This window comes from Alligator sinensis, unplaced genomic scaffold (assembly GCF_000455745.1).
Source record: "Alligator sinensis unplaced genomic scaffold, ASM45574v1 scaffold886_1, whole genome shotgun sequence".
NCBI lineage: Eukaryota > Metazoa > Chordata > Crocodylia > Alligatoridae > Alligator > Alligator sinensis.
The window spans coordinates 2,097,129-2,123,042 of record NW_005842040.1 but is presented as its reverse complement, the minus strand read 5'-3'; the positions used below and the strand labels follow the sequence as shown (position 1 = coordinate 2,123,042).

Below are 25,914 nucleotides of genomic sequence, written 5' to 3'. Positions count from 1 at the left end.
CCTGCGCTGGCTGGCGGGGGGCTGCCTCGGAGTGGGAGGGGACACTGCAACCCGCTCCCCCCCCGGCTTCCCGGTCGCTCCCGTCTGTCAGTCCCGCCCCGGGCTTCACCCCGGCGCCCCGGGGACAACGGCCCCCATGCGTCGCTGCCTGGGGCAGGGGGGGTGTGGGGAAGCTCCCCCCAGCGGCGCGAGAGGCGCTGCCCGCGGGGGGGCGAGGAAGGAGTCGCCCCGGGCTGACACGTTCCGCCCCGCGGGGCTGCCCGGGCTCAGCTCCCTGCTGTTTCCGGGAGGAGCCAGCCACCAATCAGATGGCGGCTGGTTGTGACGTCGACATAATGTCACCGTCGCGGGAAAATCAAGCGTGGAGGGGGATTTAAATAGGACAGGGCTCCTCCGCCGCAGAGGCGGGTGAGGCGGCGGGGGAAGTCAGTTGAACGCTGTCCGCGGCGGGGAGACACGCTGGCTTGGAGGCAGAAGCCCCCTCCTTGTGCCCCGAGAGCCACGTTTTACAAACGGGAGAAACACAGGCACAGACGAGTCTCTGCAACCCACTCAGCTGGGCACATCTTGTGGTAACAGGATTGCAGGACTGAACTTGTACGACTGGGATGTGAAACCGTAAATTCTTATGACCACAAAGCAGTTGAGACTGGAGGCCTAAAGAAGGTTCTCTTTACAGAACAGGACAGGGCCACTACTAGCACCTACTTCGAGCACTTTTATCTGCTTGCACTGGTAAGTTATATCATCCAGTGGTCCTTGACAAGCCTCTAGGCAGGCAATAGAGCCTTGTGCCATGGAAGAGAGAAACTTGATCTTTTCAAATGCAGTGACTTTTGAAAGGGAAGCATTGCTTCCCTAAACCTAACTAGCTGCCACTTGACTTGCACAAATGCCTGTTCCTTTCCAGGGATGTAATCGGTAGCCGTGTCGGTCTGACAAAAAATAAATGCAAAACTCTAGATCTCTTGGTTCAGAGATGATACCTTTTATTCAGCCAACTAAGAAATTGGAAAAAAAGATTACCTTGTTCCTTTCCAGTGATTTCTTAACCAGCCTGAACAGAAGCTGTGCCTTCCTCCATGCATGTACAGAGCATGCTGCAACGTGTTCTACCAGAACTCGTAACAAAGTTCCTCTAAGTGGTGGAAATGCCATTAGGTCTTCAGTTCTCCCTTAAGAAAGGGCTAGCCTCACAAGCTACATACCACTAGGGAAGAAAGATTTCTTTATTCTGCTATGATATCAGTTTAAGGATGCAATTCTAAGAAAAAGCAATGCAAATTACTGGCCAAGACCTGCTGCTGTGATTTCAGGATATACAATACAGCAGATAGCTTGGAAAACCAGAAACAGGTAGCAGCATCCAGTGATTCTTGTCCACTGCCAGCCTGGCATAAATCAGGCTACCAATGGGTACTATCACAGATTAGAATGTACTAATACTTAGTGCCTTGCCGTCTTCTGCCTTAGCATGTCCTCTGCATGGAGGATATTTAGGGGACAACCCTACACTTTGCTGTGGCTATACAACCAGAATTTTCCTGTACCCTCAATATGCAAAGCACAAACATTAAATGAGGCAAAAGCATCTGTCCCATGATGTGAGAACTCAACTCACAACCTCAACTCACACATTTCTGTTAAAACAGCTGTAGGGAGGCAGAATGTCCTCTTAAATAATACAGGTGACACAAACATTCTTACCAAAGAAATTTATTTGCATGTAAATAAACATGTTCTTTGCAATATTTCCAAAAAGTTGAAAGTACACTCTACATCAAAAAAGAATGAAAAAATTAGCAGGAAATATTTACACAGTTGCCCACAAAAAAGCAAACTTCAAGACACATATTTACATAATGACCATGTAGGAAAGAACCATTTTCTTTTAATCTCAATGTACATTTCTTAACCTGAGATTAAAAGGTTTGGCTTATTTTATTTTGTTTATACATATATCTTTCCAATACTGAAAGATGTAAAATATTGTAGATAATAAGCAAAAATATTTTTAAAATAAAACATTTTTGAGAGACCAAGCATTTTACATGTAAAATGTCTGTGGAATATTGACACGTGTACCTCTTCTCTAATCAGTGCAATGGAAGCATCATGCATCTGTTGCCTGACTTTTAATAGTTATCTTTCTCCCATACTTAGTGTCAAATAAATGATGAATCAAAGGGAAAAAATTATAGTGCAGTACAATGGATTAAAAAAAACCTTGTTTACCTGCTATAACCACAGTTTGGGACTCAGTTTCTCTTGCAGCACTTGATGTCAACAGAGGCTTAAAGAGGATGCAACTTTGTTCCCTGTATTTCTTTAGGTGTTAGCAATGCTCACCTTTTACAGGAACAATTTAGAACATTGAACTTGGGTCTTGGGTAAGCAGGGGAGGAAATACGTTCAGTCATTTCAGTTAAAATACCCTTATAATTTTAACCTGTATGCTTTGGGAAGCTGAACAGTGTTTTTGTTTAAAATAATCTTCTCCTATATTTTGTTAAAACACCATTACATGAAACACTTGTTTCATGGGAATCCAATAAAGCACCCTTTGAAATCCCAAATCCTGCACCAATTTTGTAAAAGTGCTATCAGATTCTGTAAAGCCTTCACACAAACCAAAACAATTCAAAAGGCTCTTTTAAAACAAAGTAACTTCAATGAGAGGGACAAATTTAAAACAGATGACAACCTGTTGGAGTCTGAACAGGTATTTTTCCGAGAAGCAGCAGCTGTAGCAGGGTCTCAAGATAAAGTCATCTGGTGTTGTATTTCTTACATCCTCTTCACAGACACCTCAGTCATACGATTCTGATGCTGCATAAGATAATGTCATTTGCTCCAGGTTTAGACTTTATTTACTATTTTCTATCATCTCAGTAAATGAAGATGGGAGCATTGGTGAGAGGGAAACTATGGTATGCAGACCACTGGGAGCAAGGGATGAAGATTGGAAAATACAAGAAGGGAGAGATCACCAGTTATAGAAAGTATTAAGAGAAATTCACAACTTCTGCTTTCCATATAATAGCAATTTCAGCATATATCACAAAATTAAGTTGAGGACAGGAAGAATGGAAAAGCCATTTGTTTAACTAACTAGCTGAGTAGAAGCCATTCTGCCAAAATAATATGCGCTCCACTGGCTTTGGACAAACCCAGAAAAGAGAAGCTGTTTGCCCTGAAAGTTGACATGGGGTTGGACTATATGCAAGACTGGAAGTTTCAGCAGTTTGAAGGAAACCTACAAAATAAGGTCTTTTTCATACTGCCAGTCCAAACAGAGTATTCTCCAGTCCACAGGTGAAATCCTGCCCTCGCTGAAGTCAATGTCAAAACTCAGTGAGGCCAGAATTTCAGACTGTGTGATTGCTAATGAGACCTAAAGAGAGAAGATTGCACAGTACTTTTTATATACTGTATTTGAGTGCATGAAGGCTTTTCCATGTCTCCTCCCCATGAACATCATTTTAACTGCTTTCATTCATAAAATAAATTCTTCATTCTTATCCTGTTAGGGAAAAGGATTAGGAGACCTTGCCTGCCCTTTGCTCTAAAGTCTTGGGAAAGAGGAAAATCCACCACTTGGGGAAGTTGCTGCTTATATTGCTGTGAAGTTTTACAGACAACAGACCACTCTGGTCTGCTTTTCAGCAGCATTAAGTACTAACACCAGCACATTAGTGATTCTCATGCATACTGGTGAACTAAAAATCCCCCAAGAAGTGGGGGGAGAATGCTTGTGCGTGTTAACAGCATTGCTGATGATGAAAAACCTACTGCACAAAGTTTAAAAAAATGCCCTTGGCACCATTACAACAGAAACGATATTTTAAAATAAGGCCAGATTCTGCAAACATGCTTACACATGAATAATTCCATTGACTTCAATGGGACTTTTATAATGAGTAAGTGAAGCATATTTGTAAGCGTTTGCAGGATTCAGCCTTAAACGCATTGCTGTGAAGGCTGTTTGTCTAAATGAAGTATTGGCGGGATTCTGCGGAATTTCATTTGCTGTAAATCAAACAGTGCTCAGATTAAGATAATAGAAACCAGAGGGTCACTATTTTGTTTGCAATTTAATTTTGCTCCAAAGTTGTCTGAGATTTTACCAACTTCACCAAAGCTACAGTGGCTGCACACGTGCAGAGCGTTTCAAGTCCCCAGATTCTAATCAAACTCCCACTTTCCTAAGTCCCTTTGAGCCCTAAATCATACAATTAAAACGTAAAGACTGCATGAAAGCGAGCAGCACAAGGCATTCAAATATGGACATAAATAAATAGCTAAAACAAAAAGGAAATCCAACATAGACAAATATCCTTCATCAATTCAACCCGGAATAAAATCTTACTGTTCATCAGAACACAGTGTCTGATTTTGCCCTGATGCTGATACTAGAGGAACATGAAGGACCTCAGCACCTCAAAGAATCAGAGACTGAATGATGAAGTAAAAAAAAATAAAAATTTAAAAAGCATTTTTTTCCTGAAAGCATCCCACAATAACAGAAAAACCCAAGCCCCAATTATTAAAATATGCCTTAAAATAATTATCTTAAAACTTCCTAAAAATAAAGAAAACTTATGATGAAAGGGGAAAAGGGGGACAGTAGAAATATGATTCTCCCAGAATAACCTAGGTTTTTGTGTTTGCACCAATTTAGGGTCTGCTCTTGCACTTACATGCATGCTTATTTTGTACCCATTAACTCTCATGGGGGACTATTAACACATGTAAAATTAAGCATAAGTGTAAATGTCTGCAGGATCAAGGCCACAGTCAGGAAAGTGGTTTGCCATCTGAGATGCCATTCACCATCACAGATCAGCAGTCACAGGTGTTCTGTTCAGGTTTTTGATATCCTCAGCAATACTTTTTGCTGTTTATAACATTGTCTTTTAAGGTAAGCGTGGTAGGTCTGAAATGAATGGTTCTTTGTTTTCCATCTTTAGAACCCAGTCAGTGCTGTATACACCTCATCTTTTAAATTAAAAAAAAAATTAATTGCCAATTAGAGCAACATCCATGAGGTCATCATCTTCCTCCCCAATCAAGAAATCGGGGCTTGGCCGAGATGGTCTATCAGCTGACAGAATACCACTGCTTGTCATGGACAGAGACTGGTCAGAAGAAATAGGTGATTTAGACCAGCTTTCTGGTTTAATGCTATGAGACTTCTTCTTGTCTCTGTCCTTGTCACGATCCCTCTCTCTGTCACGATCTTTGTCTTTCACTTTCTTCTTCTCTTTTTTGTGCTTCTTATGCTTTTCTGAGCTATATTCTGGCAGAGGCCTAATTCCATCATCAGAGCTGGGGCTGTTCTGATAGGATTTCTCTGCTATGGAGGAGCCAGACTCGCTCTCACTGTCTATGTTTTGGGGAGTATATGCTGGTGACTTACTGTGGCTGGGTGAGCAACGTTCATGCTTTGGAGTAGACCCACTGATCAAAGGGGAGCCATAGCTTTTGGAAGAGGCCATCTGAGGCCGCAAGCTATCCCCACCACCTTCCCCGGGTTTCTGCAAGGTTACTTTGGCTTTAATGCTAGGGGAGCCACCATCATGTTTGCTGATGATAATCTTGGCCACACCAGTGCTTCCAACATTTTTGGAATCTGAAGTCTTTTTGGAAGAGTCAACAGATCCTCCGGAAACAGAGACTTTAGATTTGTCTTTGTCACTTTTCTCCCGCTTCCCCTGGAACTCGCCTCCAGACATGTGTTTGGAGGACATAGTATGGCTTGAGGAATTGGAACTCGGCCCCATCTGTCCATCCATTGGATCTTCACCACCAGGCCCACTAGTGACAACCCCATGTTTAAGTTTATCTATGACTGCAGTCAGAGATGGCTTCTTGTTTCTGCTGGGAGATTTGCCTTTGGAGCTTCCATGCTGGTTTTGAGATGAAGACATGGAAGAGCCACTCGATGAAAAGGAAGATGAAGATGCTGTTGAAGAGTTTGATGAAGGTGGTGGTTTCTGGGACATGGATCCAGAGGAACCCATTCCTGAAGAAGACTTCATACTTGAGCTTGATCCCGTCCCAGACATATGCGAACCTCCAGAACCTGAACTGATAGGTGATTTTGCTTTCGATGATGGGGGAGTACCAGGAACAGGTTTCATTGGAGAGGCAAGCTTGTCAGAACCCCCTGAAGGTCTAGAATGAGAAGGAGAAATGTTTGGTTTACTCATTGAAGGGTTCATAAGCGACGAAGGTTTTCCTTGAGGTTTCATCTTAGTACCTCCAGAACTGCTGCTGAGGCCATGTTTGGTGATGGGAGAGGATCCAGGCTTTCCCACGGACTGAGCTGAGCTTTTCGACTGTCCTGAACCAGAGCCACCCTGGCTTGAGTAGAGGCTGCTGCTCATCTTTGAGCCAGAAGACCCTTCAGATTTGCTGCTTTTTATTTTGCCTGAGGTGGAAGAAGAGGAGGAGGAAGAAGAGGAGGAATGGCTATGATGGCTTTTGCTGCTCGAGGAGGAGACTGAGCCACTACTTGTATACTGTCCATGCGAAGAAGGTTTGCCAACAGTCACTGTCCCTTTTGGGATCTGAATTGTGATTTTTGGAATAGGAGGAGTAGCTACCCCAGGGGGAGTCTGGGATCTGCCTGAACTTCCAGGAGATTTTGACCCACCTGTGCTTGCTGGTGGAGTGAAAGGCCTGTTAGATGTACTGTGAGATGGAGACTTCCCTTCTGTGTCTGCCTTCTTCCGTTTTGGAAGCTTTTCTTTACTTTTACCATCACTAGAAGGGGTCCGGCTGCGTTTTCCTGGCTTACCATCTAGCCCAGGCCCTGATAAGCTACTCCCAGAACCATTGCCTTCCTTTACCCGTTTCTGAGGCTTTTCCTTTCCCAAATCTCCTGTGCTTAATAAAGGGCTCTGGCTTCCACTGTGATGCTCCATAATGTCAGAGGACCCCAGTGCTTTGCTCGCAGATGCAATAATACTAAAGTCAACTGTGTCTGCCTGACTGCTTCCTTTAAATTTATTTTCTCCTCCATCACCCCCCAACACTTGCACTCCTAAAGTACTTAGAGGCTGGGGTGCATAGCCCTTAAAATCATCAGCATCTCCACTCTGGCTGCTCTCATCAAAGTACTCCTCCCCAAAACCACTTTGACTCTGACTGTTCAGTAAGTCAGGATTGAAATCTACTCCATCTGGGAAAAAATGATTTGAAGAATCACTGTTGGGGCTCACGGCAGCATCTGCTATAAGGTCTGCTGGATCAGTGTATGGGTTCTCACTATTATTTGTCTGAAACACATCTGGGTCAAAGAGGGCACTTTGTGAATGTCCTGAACTAGAAGAGTCTCTTACTGGAGTACCGATGGGCGGACAGTCCTCATTAGTACTGGGTAGCTTGGAAGCCTCCTCTGCTATATCTGAAAGGATATCAGTAACATCAGCTCCAATGCTGTCTGAACTGGAAAGCCGAACCATCCTCTGAATACTGGGCTGTGGGTGAGGTATAGACTGTGGGTATGTAGTAGGTGGAGTGCTACACTGACTGGGCGCTGGAGTAATATGAGGGGTATCCAGTGTATCTGCGGTCATGTTGACATCAAAAATTGGGTTCTGAGAATCAACGTCCATTGAAAACAGTTCTCTCTGAAAATCGTCCTCAGTCTGATGCTTGGGCTTGTCTGCCGGTATGCGTGATTTTTTTTTCTTTTGCTTATTCCCCCCAGGGCCCATTTCCATTCTGGGGGAGCCAGAAGACGAGTTCTGCCTTTCGAGAGGGCTGCTCCCATACAGAGTGGAGAAATCCTGAGGGGGATTGTCTTTAAGAAGGTTCATGAGCATGGGGTGGTTCTTGGTGTTGCTTGCTGGTGAGGATACTGGTGGTGGTGTGTGATGGGGAGGGGTTGGACTTGAGCCAATGGCAGAGCCCACATTCCCTGTGATCTGCAACAAACTAGTGAGAATTGGGTTCTGAGACACTTTGCTGAAGTCCTCCCCATGGCCCACTGAGTCATGCCTCTCTTTCATGCTCATGCTCATATTAAACAAGGTAGTGATGGGCCCCCCAGGAAAAGTGTTTGTTGGTGTGGTGGTACCACTCATTGGGTTGCTGCCTGTGGTCATGCCATACCCGGGGCTGCTGGCTGGGGGAAGGTTTTTCTTCACCATATCTTCTACTGTCTCTGCAATGAGGGACAGGGCGGGAGTATCTGCCTGAATGGTTTCTGCTTTCCTACGAATAGCTCTCATGGTCACAGGAATGGACATACATCTGCAAGACACAAGATGCAAAGGGTTTAGCATGCATTTTGCTTCTCTATAGCAGCTTTCATGTAAGGCATTCTTAGACCTTTAAAGGACTTGTAGTAGCCCAGCAAGGTAGGAACTCTTCCCATTTTGCAGGATGGGGTGGTGGGGGGACAAGACTAATACAAATGGAAAGAAACTTGCCCAACATCAAATGGACAAGGCAGCAAGAGAGCTAAGAATTGTTGGAATTTAGGGGCTTAAAGCTTGGCTGTATCTATTTACAGGCAGCAGACAACAGTCCCTCTGTGTATTACCTGGATTAATACAGTGCCCTTCATTTCTTATTACAAGTATTAAACTTTAATATATTAGTGACTGAGTAACATCTGCCTACTGAGAAAAAGGAATGTTTTTGTAGTTCAAACACAAGAGTGTGAGTAATGTGACCTGGGGTTTTACTCCTCACTCTGCTACCAACAATTGTCTAACCATGGCAAACTCAATTTAACATTTCTGGGCCTCAAGCTCTCTCAGACATAAAATTAAATAATACTATGCACCCGTGAAGGTAGATAATTCATTAATTAATATTTATAAAGAACACAGGAGATCCTCAAAGAAAACTTTCTACATAGGTACAGAGAATTATAACAACTTGTAGGGTTCTAAATGCCTCCAATATTGCCTGGAGTTGAATAATTCTGATAAAAATGAGGTGTCAAACTCACCTGGGCTCTGCAGGCTAGTTGAATGGTGCAGAGCCAGTCCATGGGCCGGATCAAATCCACAGACCCCCTCTCCTCCCCACTTCCCTAGTAGTTTGGATCAAGCACTTGACTCCAGTCATCTGGGACCCATGCTGCATGCAACACAGATCCCAGATGAGCCAGAGCAGGTGCTGCACTGCATGTGGTACCTGACCCAGCGCAACTGTGCCACATGTGATGACCACTCTGGGAACCACACCACAAATGGCACGTGTTCCAGCCAGCCCAGGACCTGCACTGCATGTGGCACTCACAGGTGCTGTGTGTAGGGTGGGTCCCAGACTGGCTGGAGTAGACACTACAGGTGGTGCAGTCCAGTCAGGGCAGGCAACATGTGTAGTGTGCACTTATTCCAGGTGCCCCAGGATCTGTGGAACATGCACCCCTGTGCCATATATTTGATACCCCTGTGATAAAGCATACGTGTGAATGGCAGGTTTACAGGGTTATTTCAAGTGTCAGAATCAGGACCTTTTAACTCTAACAGTGGAAAACTCTGAAAGTAATTTCAGTATGAAGCATGAAAATGAATGTCCATGAGGGGCATGTCCACAAGGGGCCAGCATGTCCACAAGGGGTTATGCTTAGGGGCAACCAACATGGGTTCATTAAAGGCAGATCCTGTCAGACCAACTTGGTGGCCTTCTATGATCAGGTCACAAAATCCTTAGACGCAGGGGTAGCAGTGGACGTAGCCTTTCTGGACTTCAGGAAGGCCTTCGACACTGTCTCTCACCCCATTCTAAACTAGGGGACTGTGGTGTCAACACCTACACTGTCAAATGGGTCGCTAACTGGCTGGAGGGCCGCACCCAGAGAGTGATGGTGGATAGGTCATTTTCGACCTGGAGGGATGTGGGCAGTGGGGTCCCCCAGGGCTCGGTCCTCGGACCCGCGCTGTTCAACATCTTCATCAGTGATCTGGACGAGGGGGTAAAAAGCACCCTATTCAAATTTGCTGATGACACTAAGATGTGGGGGGATGTGGGCACGCTAGAAGGGAGGAATAGGCTGCAACTGGACCTAGACAGGTTACAGCAGTGGGCAGATGAGAACAGGCTAGGCTTCAATGCTGACAAGTGCAAGGTGCTGCGCCTGGAAAGGAAGAACCAGCAGCAGACCTACAGGCTGGGGAACTCCCTTCTTGTCAGTGCAGAGGCAGAAAAGGATCTTGGAATCATTATTGATGCCAAAATGAACGTGGGCTGACAGTGTGGGGACGGGGTCAGGAAGGCCAACCACACCTTGTCATGCATCCACAGATGCATCTCAAGCAGGTCCAAGGAGGTGATCCTTCCCCTCTATGCGACACTGATCAGGCTGCAGTTGGAGTACTGCGTCCAGTTCTGGGCGCCGCACTTCAGGAGGGGTGTGGACAGCATTGAGAGGGTTCAGAGGAGGGCCACCTGCATGATCAGGGGGCAGCAGGGCAGGCCCTTACGAGGAGAGGCTAAGGGACCTGAACCTGTTCAGCCTCCACAAGAGAAGGCTGAGGGGGGATCTAGTGGCCTGTTACAAACTAGTCAGAGGGGACCAGCAGGCACTGGGGGAGTCCCTGTTCCCCCGAGCACTACCAGGAGTGACTAGAAATAACAGTCACAAGCTGGCAGAGGGTAGATTCAGACTAGACATCAGGAGGCGCTACTTCACAGTCAGGGCGGCTAGGACGTGGAACCAACTTCCAAGCAAAGTGGTGCTGGCTCCTACCCTGGGGGTCTTTAAGAGGAGGTTAGACGAACACCTTGCTGGGGTCGTTTGACCCCAGTACTTTTTCCAGCCGTGGCAGGGGGTTAGACTGATGATCTGCTCAGGGCCCTTCCGACCCTACCAACTATGAAACTATGGAATACAACTAAGACAGGAGTTCAGAATATTAGTACTTATTAAGGTCTGTAGTTGCTGTTGTAGCAGCAGTTATAGCAGAAACTCAGTTCCAGCCTTAATACTACTCTGGCCTCACTTTTCCTCACCACCCAAATCTGTAAACAAAAGGATGAATTGCTCCTAGAATTACACCACCCAAAAATGGAACTATTTCAGTGTAATTTGCAAAGTTTTATGATGCAGAATGCAAGTCTGGTTTTAACACTATTATAAGTGGATTTGAGAAGGCTGAAAATCAATGCCACAGACCACTGATTATCAAAATTAATACTGCTACTGCTCCCCACTGCCAAACTTTCAAGCGCTACAGAGCTGGATCGGGCCCACCAGCCAGAACCAGCCTGCAGACAGACCCAGCACTGGCACCCAGACCTGCCCATCTGGCCCAGGGAGGCAAAAAGGTTTGGCATCCCTGGTTTAGATTTTTGATGCAGCTTCTATTATTCAATACTGGAAGGCTACAAGTTTTCAGCAATTTAAGCATTCCTTTTGGCCAAACCTTTTATCGTATTTTATAAGTAATTGTGGAGACGATAGCTTAACCAAAAGAGGTGGCAATCTGATCTTTCTGAAGAATGAAAGCTGGAGAACCAGCATCCTGTGATGATGTTCTGTAAATGATACTCTAACTTCTAATAGTAGTATAAAAAAAGAATGGCTTACCTTTGAACAACTTTGGCAATGAAGTCATCTGTACAGATGAGAGCATCAGAGAGCCCTTTATATAGTTTACAGTTCACATGTGTGGAATCCTGCACATCCATTACCACTGAAAGACAAGGAAAAAGGCATTTGGGAGAAATTAAACTTCTGACTGTTGCGGGAAAAGTCCTGTCTTCCTCTAAAATCTATCTAGAAACACGCTTATGCTTTTTATAGAACCTGACTTACCACACACAAGGGAATCATTCACAGGATGCTGAAAGGATACACTGAAACAGGAATCAGAAAGAGGACACACTTCGAATTGCAGGATCCCAGGAGAATCTGAAAGACACGGGAGGCTGGTAAATAAGTGCAGCAACAGTGATAAACAAAGGCACAAACTTGAATAACCTCATATAAGAAGGAATAAGAAAACACTAAAGAAAAGCAATCTGGGTTTCTTAATTCCCACTCCCCAGGTTGATACTAACAATCAACAGAAAATAACACAAGATTTTCTCTTAAATAAAATCAAAGCGACACCTACCTTCTTTTAAAACGGTTCGCTTGACACAACTACCAATCAGTGTGTTGTAGGCCACTTGATGCCTGATCAAATTGAGGATGAGGGGGACCCTGCCAGGATGTTGGAAGGCAATTTTACTAATGAGGGTTCCTTGTAGACTTCTGCCATCTGGTAGAGGAGCATCCTTGTTCAGGAAATAGCAGTGCTGCTGCCCTGGAAGAGCCTGAGAAACAATCCCTGCTTTACTCCAATTGGTGCTGGATACAAGGTAGTGATAGACATCTGCCAAAGAAAGCGCAGCTCCAAAATGCGTGCCATGCTAAGCTACCTTTTTGGTTGGAAAGAGTATAAATGGTGGGGACATACATTCTGAAAATAAGACCTTTTTATAAACTGACTACAAACCTGACCAAGCAGAACAAGAGAGTGCTGCCATGACATTTTTTATATCACTTTCCACTTCTATAGTGTTTTCTGGTGGAGGATCTCAAAGCACTTCTGCACATAGTAACTTTACTACCCTCTTATGAGGTTGTTAATATTGTGTCCTTTCCACAGTTGGGGAAAGAGAGGCACAAAAAATGAAATCCCAGCCCCACTGATATCAGTGAGAGTTATCACTGATTTCTATGGAGCCAGGATTACACCCCAAGTGATAAAGTAGCATATCTAAAAGTCACATGACTGAGACAGTGGAAGGGCCATGCAGAGAACCCAGGGGCACTTGTTATTAGACTTCTGTTCTTCTGGCTGGAGTGACATTTGAATTTTCATGTTTTTTTTCAGTTTTACAACTAGAAAGTCACTCCTCCCTCATTCTGCAGTAAATGCACAAAGTTAATTTGAACAGCAGTAAGACTCTCACGTGCCTTCAAAACTCAAATAATTCCACATTAATATTGAACATTTAGAGTGCTGACAGATATGGGGGGAAAAACCCAAAACGCTCTACTGGAAGCAGCAGCGTGTTACTTCAACTGGGCTCTGCAGCATCTGTATAGATCGGGCACTGCAGAAGAGCTTTTTGGTGCTATTAAAGGCTCCACTAAAGCACCCGATCTCTACAGATGTTGGGAAAGGCATGTGAAACTAATGAGCTGCCTCTTCTGGACATGTGCTGGGCTTGGCATGGAAGCACTCCAAGTTTAAAGTGAAGTGCTATTCCCCCCCCACCCCAACATCTGCAGGCAGCCTTAGCTGGCCATTTTGAGACAATATTGGCAAGCTCGATGCAAACTACATCTTTCAACACAGTTGCCAATCTTTTACCTCCATAAATTAGCTACTAGGTCTTTAGCCAGAACAGTCACACATTGAGATCTAGTGATTTAATATAAAGCCAATATATGGAACACTATATAATTTTGGCTACCTTTGAGAGGACTGAGTAGCTAGAACTACAATTAAAAAGGCTAACCTATCCTTGGAAGAACCAGTTCCAAGAGCATGTGTACAAACCTGAAGAGTTACTTTATGAAATGTTATCAAACCAAACAGCTGCTATTCTCTGGTCAATTTAGCTTATACACTCCAAAGATTTTTTTTTTTAATATGATTCTTTGCCAAATGGAAGCATTGAACAAGAAAACCCAACGGATACAGACCACATGCCTGGTGGGTATTTTTACTAAAAGTACGACACAGCAGCGCACAACCTTTTTGAGATACCATATGGAATAAAGCATTCCAAAGTTGCAAACAAACACTATTGTGGCAGTCCACTTGAAGACAAGTCCACATTCAAAGCAGAACAACTTTCTAGTTTAGCTACTATGGTAGTGTGTTTTGGTGGGGCTTTTAGCATTCAGTGCTAGAATAACTTAAACCTTGCCTGCACACAAAAATTGTGCCACTTTAACTATATGGTATGACTCTATATACAGTAGGAGTATATCAGTAATATTATGCTGATAAAAAAGTCATGCCCTAACCAACAACTACACAGACACAACTGTCCTTGATAGTTTCCACACCCAGCATTTCTAGTTTTCTTCAAGTTTCTCCAACCATCATGACATACTTACTGCATAGAAGCGCATGTTGTGGTTTAAAGGTACAGAATCTGTCTCCTTGGATAACTCAAATTGTGTAATCAGCTCATACAGGGGGACAAATGCTGGTGGGGTGTCAAACAATGGAATTCCTGAGGACACAAATACAATATAACAAACAAATCATACAGCTAAAGAGACCAGTATTCGATGAAAGAAAAGACCTAATAGTTAGGAGAATAATCCAATTGTCAACAGTATGCACAAAATATGTTTAAAAGTGTGGCAATTATATAACAAAGTAGTAGCTTACCTGTGCAGCTCTGAAGTTTCTGAATGAAAGCTCGGGATACTGGAATAGGTCGTGGGAACTTCAAGAAGAAGCATGCTGGCAAATCAACACTGTTGGCACTGGTGACTGATGAAAAGGATGGAGTCCTAAAATAGTGAATTTTTGTAACATTTTATTGTACAGGCAGTCCTTGACTTACAACGTTTCGCACTTACGATGTTTATAAATTGACACCATTTCAACTTTACGACGTCAGTTTCAACTTACAATGCTTGATCTGATGTGATGCCACGCTAGCGAACAAGTTCGCTGCGTCGCTCATCTCCCTGGAGAACATCTGTCCAAACTTCCTTGGACACTTTTTTAAAGAAAGCAGACAAGACTCCAGAAAAACCTGCAGCTAAGACTCCTGAGAAGACTAGCCAAGAGCCCTTCAAAAAGTCCAACCAAAAGCCCTTCAAAATGTCCAAAGTCACCTCAAAGAAGTCCTTCCAAATCAATATGATTGCTATTTACAATATAAATACATTAATGTAGCTATATTACTCATCTATAACTGATCGAGTACAAAATTCTGGGGTACTTTTGGTGCAAATGGGATATTGGGCCTTGATTCAGGAACCAAGCCTCCATTTATAACATTGTTTCTTATGAGAAAATTGGTTCCAAGTTACAACGTTTCAACTTAAGATGTGGTTTTCAGGAACCAATTGTGTCGCAAGCCTGAGGACTGCCTGTACCTAGAATTAGTAGGCATGTATCTACCCTGACTACCACAGGTCCTGACTTACAGGCAGGTTGGATGGCTGTGCAAGTCAGGACAGTATTACAATACATTCAGAAAAAAATATTTTTGGAGTGAGCAAATATTTTGAATTTCAGGTGCAAATTTTATTCTTTATCCCAAAACAGGTAATTTGTTTATGCCTTTTGAAAAATTAAGACATTAACTTAGCACCTTAAAAACATGTTTTAATCGTGCCTCCACTGCAGGTTATTTCTTAGACTAGGGGCAACATCAAAATCATATTAGTAATGATAAGACACCATGCAGTCATCACCATGCACACATCACAGTCATACCAGTGACTGAAAGAGGGCCCAAATATTGACACAGTTAGATTTTGTAGAAGGCCACTATTAAAGGTCTGGCAATGTCTCCTTTCCTTACCCTTTGTTGTCAACAGGATGGGACCCCATAATTAATGGTGCAATGGGGAGTTTGTACATCGCTAAGGTTCCTTCAATTGTTACTGATACATTCAAGCCTAAAGACCGAGGAACTAGAAAAAGGAGGGAAGAAAAAAAAGAGAATGTATCAAACAGTAATGAGTGTTATGAGTTAAATACTACTTCCATGTAAATGATATTTGTGCATGTAGCATCTTACAGTCTAATCTAATTTAAAAGTGCTACTTCTATTCTAATATTCTGGGTGTGGGTCTATTACTTGTCAGTTTTATATGGATTTGCAAGCATGGATTATGTTTCTGTATGCACAATCATTTATCATTTTTTGGCTGATTCCCAGTGTATCATTTCTCTGAAATCACTTCACCTTCTCTAGATGCTATCAAACCCTTGTTTTATTGTCAAGACAGGGGCAGAAATAAACCTACAGTTGGACATCCAAGATGAAATACATCCTTGCACAAAGAACCAGCAGACCTATTTTGAGGGTTTAAGTGATGCATTGGCTTCATTCTGATCATCTTCCCAGGAGTAAATTTCAGCCTCAAAGAGCAATTATATTCAGGAAAAGGGAGGAGTGAGCCAGGTTTTACTTGTGCACTTACTGAAGTCCTCAGCCACTTGATTTTCTCATTTTGAAAAGTGACAAGTGCATAGCTGTAATTCCCTGATCCCTGCCTAGCTAACCCCAGCACAAGACCTAGAGTAGCAGAGGGCCTACTCTAACTTTTGTCACTGCTGTAAGGTCCATAAAAGACCATGGACTTTGACAGTGGATGATCAAAGATGCTGAAGGTCTACTTCACCACATCTGTCCTGCCCTTGGAACATTCCTGGCATACTCATTCTCTCCTGTTATGCTACATGGGAAGAGATCAGTTTGTTTTTGGAACCAGCAAAGACACCTTTGCCAAATCACACAGCTAAAGATCCAGTGCATAATTCTCCTATGTAAAGGAAACACTTCACTTAAGGCCATTTTTGTTCTATGCTTACACAGAAGAATAAACATGGTTACCTTCAGAATATACACTCTTCTCAAAAAATGGAAATTCTATAAAATAGATAATTAGTTGCTTAATCAATAAGAAAGCTGCCTCCTTCTAACATATTTTTGCCACCTACTTCATAGAAAAATGTAAACAAAAAACTTTGAATAAATCTGAAAAAAATCTCACTTGTGTCTAACATACGATAATCAATCAGCAGCCAAAAGCAGCCTTTAAGACCTACCGTTGTTATCATGTAGAGCAATGGGGGCCCCGGTACCATCTTCAAACAGATCATATGGGGAAATGTAATACTTGAGGTTCATAAGATGACCTGTGGAAAATGGGCATGTCAATGAGTGGGCTGGTGGCTCCAGTGAGTCTGATATTCATAGTCACCAGCAATCATACCAAAGTCATCTCTCAGTACTATAAATCTAGCAAAGTATGACACTGTGACTCCATCCAGAAAACATCAATGCCAGTAGAGAGAAACTGTGTATTGTAAAGCCAGTGTGATGACAAATACTTGGCAAAAAAGCTGACAATGAGATTCTTACAAATATATCAACTGCTGCCACTTCCACTGTAACAACTCTTATCCATTATTAGTGCTTGTCTATGGATGGCAGCAGAGACTCCTATGATGGATCCATACACTTGAATAAAAGCTAGTTTATAGACAAATAAAAACTATCTATCAAATCCTTTTGTATTGCTAAACAGAAGGAAGAGAAATACCTCCACTTCGTGGGGTGAGATACCCAACACTGCCATGCAAAATCTTGTCAAAGGGACTTGCGTTGGTAGCTTGCCTTAAAAAGGAGGGGGGGGGAAGAGAGAAAGAGAATCATGGGTTTATAAGATGCCAGAACACAGCTGAAATCTAAAACCTTAAAGGAGACACTAGCACACAATTCAAAGTCAAGCAAAAGAGAATTCCTTTTACTTCGCACTATAGTTGGAAAATATCTAAAAGCACTGGCAAAAAGGAGAATTAATTCACTTCTTAGCATAGCGGGTGTTTAGTCCACTGAATGCATCAAGAACTGCTAGTGATTCCCAATCTCTTTTGTTGACAACCCCTCTGCAATGGATTAGTGCAGGCATTTTCAACCTTTTTTTAGTCTAAGTACCCCTTGGTGGCCAGACACCGAGGTGGGGTGGAGAGGGGTGCATGCGTGGCTGGACACAGAGCACAAAGGCAGGGACAGTGCGCGGGCAGGTGGGGACAGAGCACTGCTGCCTCCCAGGAGCAGGGGTGGAGCAGGGAAGCTCATTGGGCTGGTGTGTGGTGACAGTGGCCACTGCGTGCGAGCTTCCCTGCCCCACAGAGGGGCGCTGCTGCCCTCACCCCACCCTGGCCCTTCTCGTGGGAGGCGGCAGCGTTCTGTCCCCGCCTGCATGCACACACCCCCTAGAACTGGCCCAAGCACTCCCAGGGGTATGCACACCCCCGGTTGACAACCCCTGGATTAGTGAAGGGGAAAATCAATGTCCACCCCAGTAACAATGTCTGCCAAAGTTGCTGTGTCAGAGATTGCTTTAGTCAACTTCTCCCCATGCTCCCCTTTTCTATCTGTATTCTCAACTTCTGCGCTGCTCCACTTTCTATTTTAACTGCTTATTCTGTAGTTAAACATTGTCATTAGTTAAATTTAACAATGAATATTGAGAGCATTCTTTTTCAACTTCCTGTTGTACTGAATTGTTTTAATCTTGGTGTCAGCTTTAGCAGGAACTCAGAATAAACAGGCATTGACTGCCATATCACAAATCCATACAAAAGATTTTTTCCTCAACATACAGCTCATGAATGACTAGTAACAATAATGGAGACTGAACCTGAGAATGAAACCTATAGAATAATGAAGAAAAATCCATATTTTAGAGGTTCTTACCAATACATTGATGCCATCTTAATGAGATCCAGCTCCAAAGACTGTAGAGCCAAGTACATTTTAGTTTTAAGCTTGCTGGGGAAAAAATGAGAAAAAAGAAATGAGAGTTCAGGAAACTACACAAGTACATCCAGACACACAACTTGATCTGCAGGCAAACAAGGGGAACTCCTAGCTGACTAATTTTAGTATTTTCTAACAAAGCCCATCCTTAACATTTAAAGATAACACAGAATTCAAAGTTACTCAGATTTACAGATTAAATCCATTGTTAGAAGTAAAACCTGAATTGTCCCAGTACTGTGATTAAAGCAACTGAAAATATACAATTCTTCTTTCAGGTTACTGTTACATTGCAATTGTGGTAAAGACGTATGAAAACTGAATGACACGATGTCTCAAATATTAGGAGGTTTGATTGTTGTGGTTGTTTTCAGGTAAGGGGTATCAAGCAAATAGGTGTCAGTATATATACTTGATTTGTCTTCTGTGTACTGCATGATTTGAGAAAAAAAGAAAAAGGAACTTGAGTACATATCTTCACTTCTTAAATAAAAAAAAAAATCACACAGCAGTGGAAGAAATTTAAAAAAGTGTTTATGCTTAGTAGTAATTCATCATAAATTCATCTGATGTGTTCATCTGGAAGATGCAACCTTGCTAGGCAGCAATGCTCTGAGATCAAGAGAGCATAGACTTATATGTAAAATGGCACAATACTCTCTAATGACTATACCAGCAAGGTTCTAAGTTATCTTTTGAAAGATGCTGAGCACTTCCTATTCTCTCTGAGGTCAACAAAAGCTGTGCCAGAGTTGGCACATTTAAAACCAAGCCATTTATTTGGATTTAGGAGTGTGAGCTAGAGCTTGCTTTTTTTTAATTTTGCCCATCATGAATTTTTTTTTTCATTTAAGAGCAAATAAGCAAAATATATTCCCCCTGCAGCCTCCCCCAAATTAAACACTCTTGTTAGCAGTGAGAACCAGAGAGAAAACAGAACAGAAAATAATGTGAAACTGATTAATTTAGCTTCATTGTTTAACCAGAAATTAAGTGAATGGAAATTCACAGCATGCATGCAGAATGAGATTACAAAGATTCCTTCAGTAAAAATGTGGACCTTAATTCTGCAGATATGTACATACTAGTACACAGTGGCACTCCTCACATACATAAATTAGAACAGAATTGGGGTCTTAGTAAAGATATTTGTTGATATAGTTATTTTTATAGTATCCTTTAGATGCTGTATTCCTGCATGCATGGAGACAGATGGCAAACACAATAAAAAACAGTTTGCAAATCTCTTAGTGCAAAACAATAGAAGGACTGCCAAAAAGATGACATTACAATGTGTTATAGATTTGTAATTTAGGCTCCTTTATTCCAAATCTATGCATGCATTTAAACACACAAATGTTCCCACTGAGGCCAACAGCATGTGATTAAGGACTTGCAGAACTGTTGCACACACATATCAAAAATACTAAATACAGTAAATGCTATATTCTTACTTGTCTCCTGGCAATTTATACAGGTTCACAAGTCCCTTCAGATGCTTAGAGAATTTATCAAAGTTTTTCTCTCTAGAAGGGAAAAAAATGGTAATTTTAAAGTAATTTATAATAGATTAGGATTTATTCTTTATTTATTTATTCATTTTTTTAGGAATTATTGCCTTTATAAACAGTTCTTAAATCAGTTAGGAATATACTTGAGTTATCCGGAATTTGAGAAAAATGTGTTTCTTAAATTTTTGCAGTACACTATCATTTTTTTGCTTAGTGATATTCTGTTCCAAGTAACTGAGAAAAAAAGGTCCTTTAAACTTATCCTAAAATCTTTCTGCAAAGAACAATGGTCAAAGGCAATTTTGTGGCATCACACAACAAGCAGGCATGATGATCTGACTCAGAAATCACAGAGCTAAATATAGCCAGAAAACCCCTTGTAAAGTACATAGACTTTGGGGTGGTAGCATGTTTGTGTGTGGGGGAGGTGGGAGGGAAACAGTTACTGAATGCCACAATGTGTAGGGCACAAAACAATGCTGTTGATCAGTATCCTAGGAACGCAATGAACAACCTTTTTGCTCACCTCAGATGTTGCACCAGCTCTGGACAGCTCTGAAACAAAAAACAAGAAAAATACATTCATTCCAAATTAATCTGCTTTAAATCTTTTCATGAGTAAAAAATACAAGGACAGAATGAGATTATTGAGAATCATCTTTTGCTGAGAAGCAATTTAAACACTCCCTGCTCTGCACCTGTATGCTTCCAATGCCCTGTCTGTCAACCACTTCCAACACAAATTCAAGATACTACTACAGGATTAACTTAAACTACAGTTTTCAAACCTGGGGACTTTATGTTGAACATCTATATCCATATATACACATCTAATAAACGTATCTTGCTTTTCAGAAGTTCAGACAAAATATACAGGTGCCAGCAGTCTAGGGGGAAAAAATCATGTCAACTTTTTAACATACCTAACTCTAGGCTTCCATGTTTATATATCTTCTATTCACAAAACTCTGATTTATAATGAAAACACCCTCCCAGCTCATGAAGGGAAACAGACGAACAACAAAAAACAGCATTTTTTTTGTCAATTGATTATACTGGAATTTGAAGAACAATATGGACTATTATTTAAGTGATCCCAATTCAGATGCACAGAGTTTAAATAAACACCATTAGGAATCAAAAGGAATTACTCCATGAAGGGTTTCACCTCTTACTGGAAAAGTGAGAATAGGTTTTTTGGGGATTTTTTTTTGTTTGGACGAGAGAAACATATTCCACACAATCAATTCCCTGAGTTTGTACTGAGGGGAGACAAATTGACAGACTGTGTCTTTGACATTACCCATCTTCTTTTTATTGGTAATACATACCACAGGATTTTCTCCATGGTGAGCCACCTTGACATCACACAGCAGCCCTGTAGAATCTAAGTGGACTTCCACATAGAACATGTCTGAAGTGATGTAACATTCAGTGCCATTTGCACTAAGGTGAGATCCAAGGCTTACATACAAAACAAAACAAAAATTGCAATGAGATGCACACAAAAAACAATCAAAACAGCAGTGAGATTACGATGATCCTGTACAGATACACAGGAAATGCCTTGGCCACGAAAGACGACTTACCCATTCTGTCTAGCTATAGATTCCAAGCGATCTGTCATGGCGGGAAGGGATGATACTAGAACAAGACAGAAAGGCAAGTTTAATCTGAGTTTATATTCCCCCAGTGTACTTCTCTGGCATTAAGTCAGTCTCAACTAGCCACCCACTCCTACACAAGACATTATTATCTGCCTGCAACATGACATCTGTGTGTGTGCATATACATGAATGATCAACATTCAAAATATAGGCAAAACAATTTAAGACAAAAAAAATAATTATTGCCCAGAATCACAAGTATAAAGAGGAAACAAATTTTCTTCTGTGTTTCCAGACAAGTCAGTTTGGGTTGGAACCATGCACAATAGTCTAAAATAAAATATTTACCTTAAGTATAATGTCGATACTCACAATGCAGCACTGTGACTGACGGAAGAAGTAAACGTGTGTGATAAGTAAATCCACACATACCCCCCAAACACAAAATGAAACGAGTTTGATAAGGTTTTGTTTTAATTCAACCATGTTCTGTTGTGAAACATGCAAAAAAACACATGCGAGTATATCTGTATAGTTATATTTTCAAGGAATTTGCCAACCTTTCAATGCCTTCTGCAAAGTCTCCAAACAGCTCACCAGATGTTGATGCCCTCCGGAGTTCATCACAACACGTTTTTCCTGAATCAGAAGAGGGAAAACAACTATTTGTATGCAATGTTCAGTGAGATGGAGTCATCATAACTATTATTCAGGGCCAAATGTTGTTTATTCAGACAATTTAAAGTTAATTAAATCCTCTCCCAAAATTACTTTTCCAATTAGATTCCTAAAAGGAGAGTAGCATATCTAGACTACTTACAGAGGTTTCAAGAAATGCCCTTTTCCCCCCCACTTAAACTGCTGAGTGACCTGGAAGAATGGACTGCAAAAACTGAGAATTTACCAGGAGAAAGAGAGATTCAGCAAAGCATGCATTGTTTTGTAATGCATGAAGACTCTAGGTAACTTTTTCCGTCCCAGAACCACCATTTCGATGAACACGCCAACTGAGCTGTGGCATTGAATTACAAATACAATTGAGAAAGGAACAACATGCCTAACATTTGTAATAGTCTTATTTTTATTTCACAAAACCAGCTGTACTCTTATCAGAAATAGAGACTAATAGAGACTGTGCTGCACAACCATGTTAATAGCCATCTGCCTAAGGGTCCTCAATTCTCAGTAGTGACTGTATTCCAGGGGTTATAAGTGAGACTCTATATGCGACTACCTATGTTCCATTTTGTCCCTTTGTGCTATAAATATAGTTTACCTTTTTGTGTCTCTGCTTCCCCTTTGCCATCTTACCTATTTAGATTACAAGCTTTGTGAAGTGGGAATTCTCTCTCCTCAAGCAAAACAGGGGCCCTAATCTTGTTTGGGGCCTGTGAGCACTACTAATATGATCCTTCCTCCTGAGGTTTAATACTTCGTAAAGTACATTCAGATAACTGGCTGCCAGGTGCCAACAAAGTATGAATCATAAAAAGACTATGTAATATCACCAATCTCTCGAAAACTCTCACCATGACTTGACGGACAAGCTTCACAGTTTCAGTCCAAGGTCTGTTCTGGTTAAACTTTGCATGAAGTCTTTCCAAGAGCGAACTCATCTTGTTCAGCTTCTCTGCTTCTATAGGACAAATTATAGAAGACATCTCATTCAGGACCTGCTGCAATTTAATGTTAATTCAAACAACACAAAACTTTTACAGACACAAACCCCCATGACCTTCATCTAAAAGATCCGCCATTCCATCTCAATGTTAGGGTAAACCACAACTTTGAAAAATCTTTTTACTGATTATACACACACACTTTTAAGACCTGCTGAAGGCTCATGGGAAAGACCTGAAGTAGCAACAGATCTTTGAAGAGGAGGGGTTAAATCTCCTGGTTTTCATAGCACTGAACATGCATATGCAGGTTTTTTTTCAACTCTGAGTTCTGCTGAGAACTTTATAAGGCAAAAATACTTCCACAGACTCCTCCTTACTCCCAAAACCCTAATCACACTCTAACTATGTTTCAAACTTTTTCATTTGTGGACTGACCACCTGAAAAGAAGCTGTGGACCCAAATCTGAGAGCCATTATACTCACATTTTTTGCTCTAAATTGTTTTTAAGAATACCTTCATAACACGCAGTGAAGGGTGAATCACCAGCCTATAAAAACTCCAGCTGGAACCCACTTACAATGAAGGACCTGACTGAGGCAGTGACAGCTGGAATGCAACACAGGCCAACAACTACCAGTGCTGCAGAGAGCTGGGACTTCTATGACTTAAAGGAGTTCTGATCTTACTCATACTAAAGACCCATGGGTTGGCATCTTCTGTGGGTGGGTGCCTGCAGGATACAGAGGTATCCTTGAATCTGGATAGCAATCTGCATACTGCAACACAATGAAACAACTGGCAACTTCAGTTTCACTTCCCAGCAAACAGGGTTTCATGGTATTCCATCAACTTTAAAACTTAAGAAACAAGTTTTATGCATCTCAATTTCTCTGTTATTTGGTGGGGGGTTACAGTGCCTTTTTACTGTGTGTTAAAAGTGCTTTGGTCTTCAGTACTGCAATGGAAAAGAAGCTTATAAACTACAGAGAAACTGATGATGCAGTGGAAACACTGTCATTGACTATACAAAGGGTATTATCAAATGCATGAAGTAAACAAGCTGAAACAACAGAGAAAATAGTTTTCCTTACTCTCTAGTTATGAGTATCTTCTGTGATATTTGTAAAAATTGGGGATAACACTTGTCTAAAAATAGTTTTAAGTGGTGTCCCTTTCACTAGATATGGAGCAGGCTTCTCTAAAGCTAGACCCTGGAGTTTAAGCAAAGTCATCCCCGTTTGTTTTGGCAACTTCAACTGAGGTGTCCAGTTCAAGGTAAACCTAGGATTAAAACTTTAATGGCACAAGTTCCTATTTGTGTAAATATGTTAGGGGCATTTCAAAACTCAGTTTGGGAATTGTATTATGCCGTAAACTTAATATTGAATGCATCTGCAGGTCCACATGCAGAAAACAGTTCTTTAAAATGGCTGGTACAAATTTCCAGATAATGGATGACATCCTGGGTCCACTGGGATGCAGTAGAAGTTCTGCATTTGACATAAACAGAAGCAGAATTTCAGCCAGAGTATAGTCTTTTATTTCCTTCAGAAACTGAGGAAGTCAACTATCCCTGCTTAGCAGCTGGCACCAGATGTCACCAAAAAAAAGAAAAGACAAGTAACCTGTCGGTCAGACTAGCTATTAATTTTAGTTCTTCTTTTTAATTTATACTGAAAGCATGATGATTATTAGTTTTGCAGAAGAGGTGGATTTAGACATGCCTTATATTTGTGTGTTTAATATGTCTGTGGATTGTTTCTGATACACATTAAAAAAAAATTTTTTTAACAAATTAACACAGCAGAACTGAAACCCTCAGAATGAATCCATGCCCATTTGATGTATACAGGGGCAAATTATATATAGGGAAGAACTCTAAGCTCTAGAAACCATTTCCCTTACTGCACAGAACAGGTTCCCAAACTCTGCCCTACTAAAAGCTGTGCTGACATCATGATAGCAACTAAACGGATCTGCTCAACTTGCCTAAGTTGGGGCAAACGGCAGCTGTCATCACCTTTCACAGAGGTGCAGCCAATAAGGCTGCAAGTCACACAACATGAAGGTCCATCTCAACCCAAGGCAGCTATTCTGACTTACGCACCACACGGTCACCTGCACCAACAGTTTTCGGCACCTTCATATTCTGTAAACCACGAGGCTGCTCAGCCCCAGGTGAAACATCCTGTCCTTGGCACATACGCTCCTCTCCCATCCGGGTGCAGCAGCACATGCCAGAAGCCCTTTACCTACCAGCAAGTGCTCCCTACCAAGGGGTTTGAACTAGCACGGGCGGCAGTGCCCGATTCTGGCTGCAGGTAAAAGAGCACAACCCTGTCTTCCGGTCACCTCCTGGGCAGCTCAGCCGTGGCTTCAGACAGGGCACCAACCCGTGCGCTACGGGTCCCTGACATGCTCCTGAGGACAGATGGATGCTGCCCTGAAACGTACTGGGAGGGGGGAGATGGTCCTTCTTCCCCCTGGGGACTTGAGGGTAGGGACTGCTGGCTTTCCAGGGAAGAGGATGTGTGGGCTGCCGCCTGCCCTGGAGATGAGCATCTCCCTGCTCCCGCCCCGGCAGCGCCCGCGCCCCTGCCCCCGCGGGCAGCCTCGTTCTGAGCAAGGGGCTGGGGGTGCAGCCTCGCTCTGGCCCCAGGCACTCACCCTCAGCGCCCCCCTGA

General features: G+C 42.3%; 1 protein-coding gene across 1 annotated transcript; it reads right to left on the bottom strand.

Annotated features, from left to right (window-relative positions):
• Window positions 1-4,206: 4,206 nt before the first annotated feature.
• MED1 (mediator complex subunit 1) lies at window positions 4,207-25,908 on the bottom strand. Its single transcript, XM_014519445.2, has 17 exons — window positions 25,898-25,908; window positions 23,137-23,243; window positions 22,168-22,246; window positions 21,590-21,644; window positions 21,332-21,464; window positions 20,527-20,555; window positions 19,944-20,015; window positions 18,427-18,501; window positions 17,267-17,340; window positions 16,770-16,859; window positions 15,517-15,628; window positions 14,367-14,491; window positions 14,087-14,205; window positions 12,084-12,285; window positions 11,783-11,878; window positions 11,555-11,660; window positions 4,207-8,262 (listed from the first exon to the last, which is right to left on the bottom strand). Exons 2-17 carry the CDS (start codon window positions 23,221-23,223, stop codon window positions 5,019-5,021), a joined length of 4,698 nt encoding a protein of 1,565 aa, XP_014374931.1. The 5' UTR covers window positions 23,224-23,243; window positions 25,898-25,908; the 3' UTR covers window positions 4,207-5,018.
• Between the last annotated feature and the right edge of the window lie 6 nt (window positions 25,909-25,914).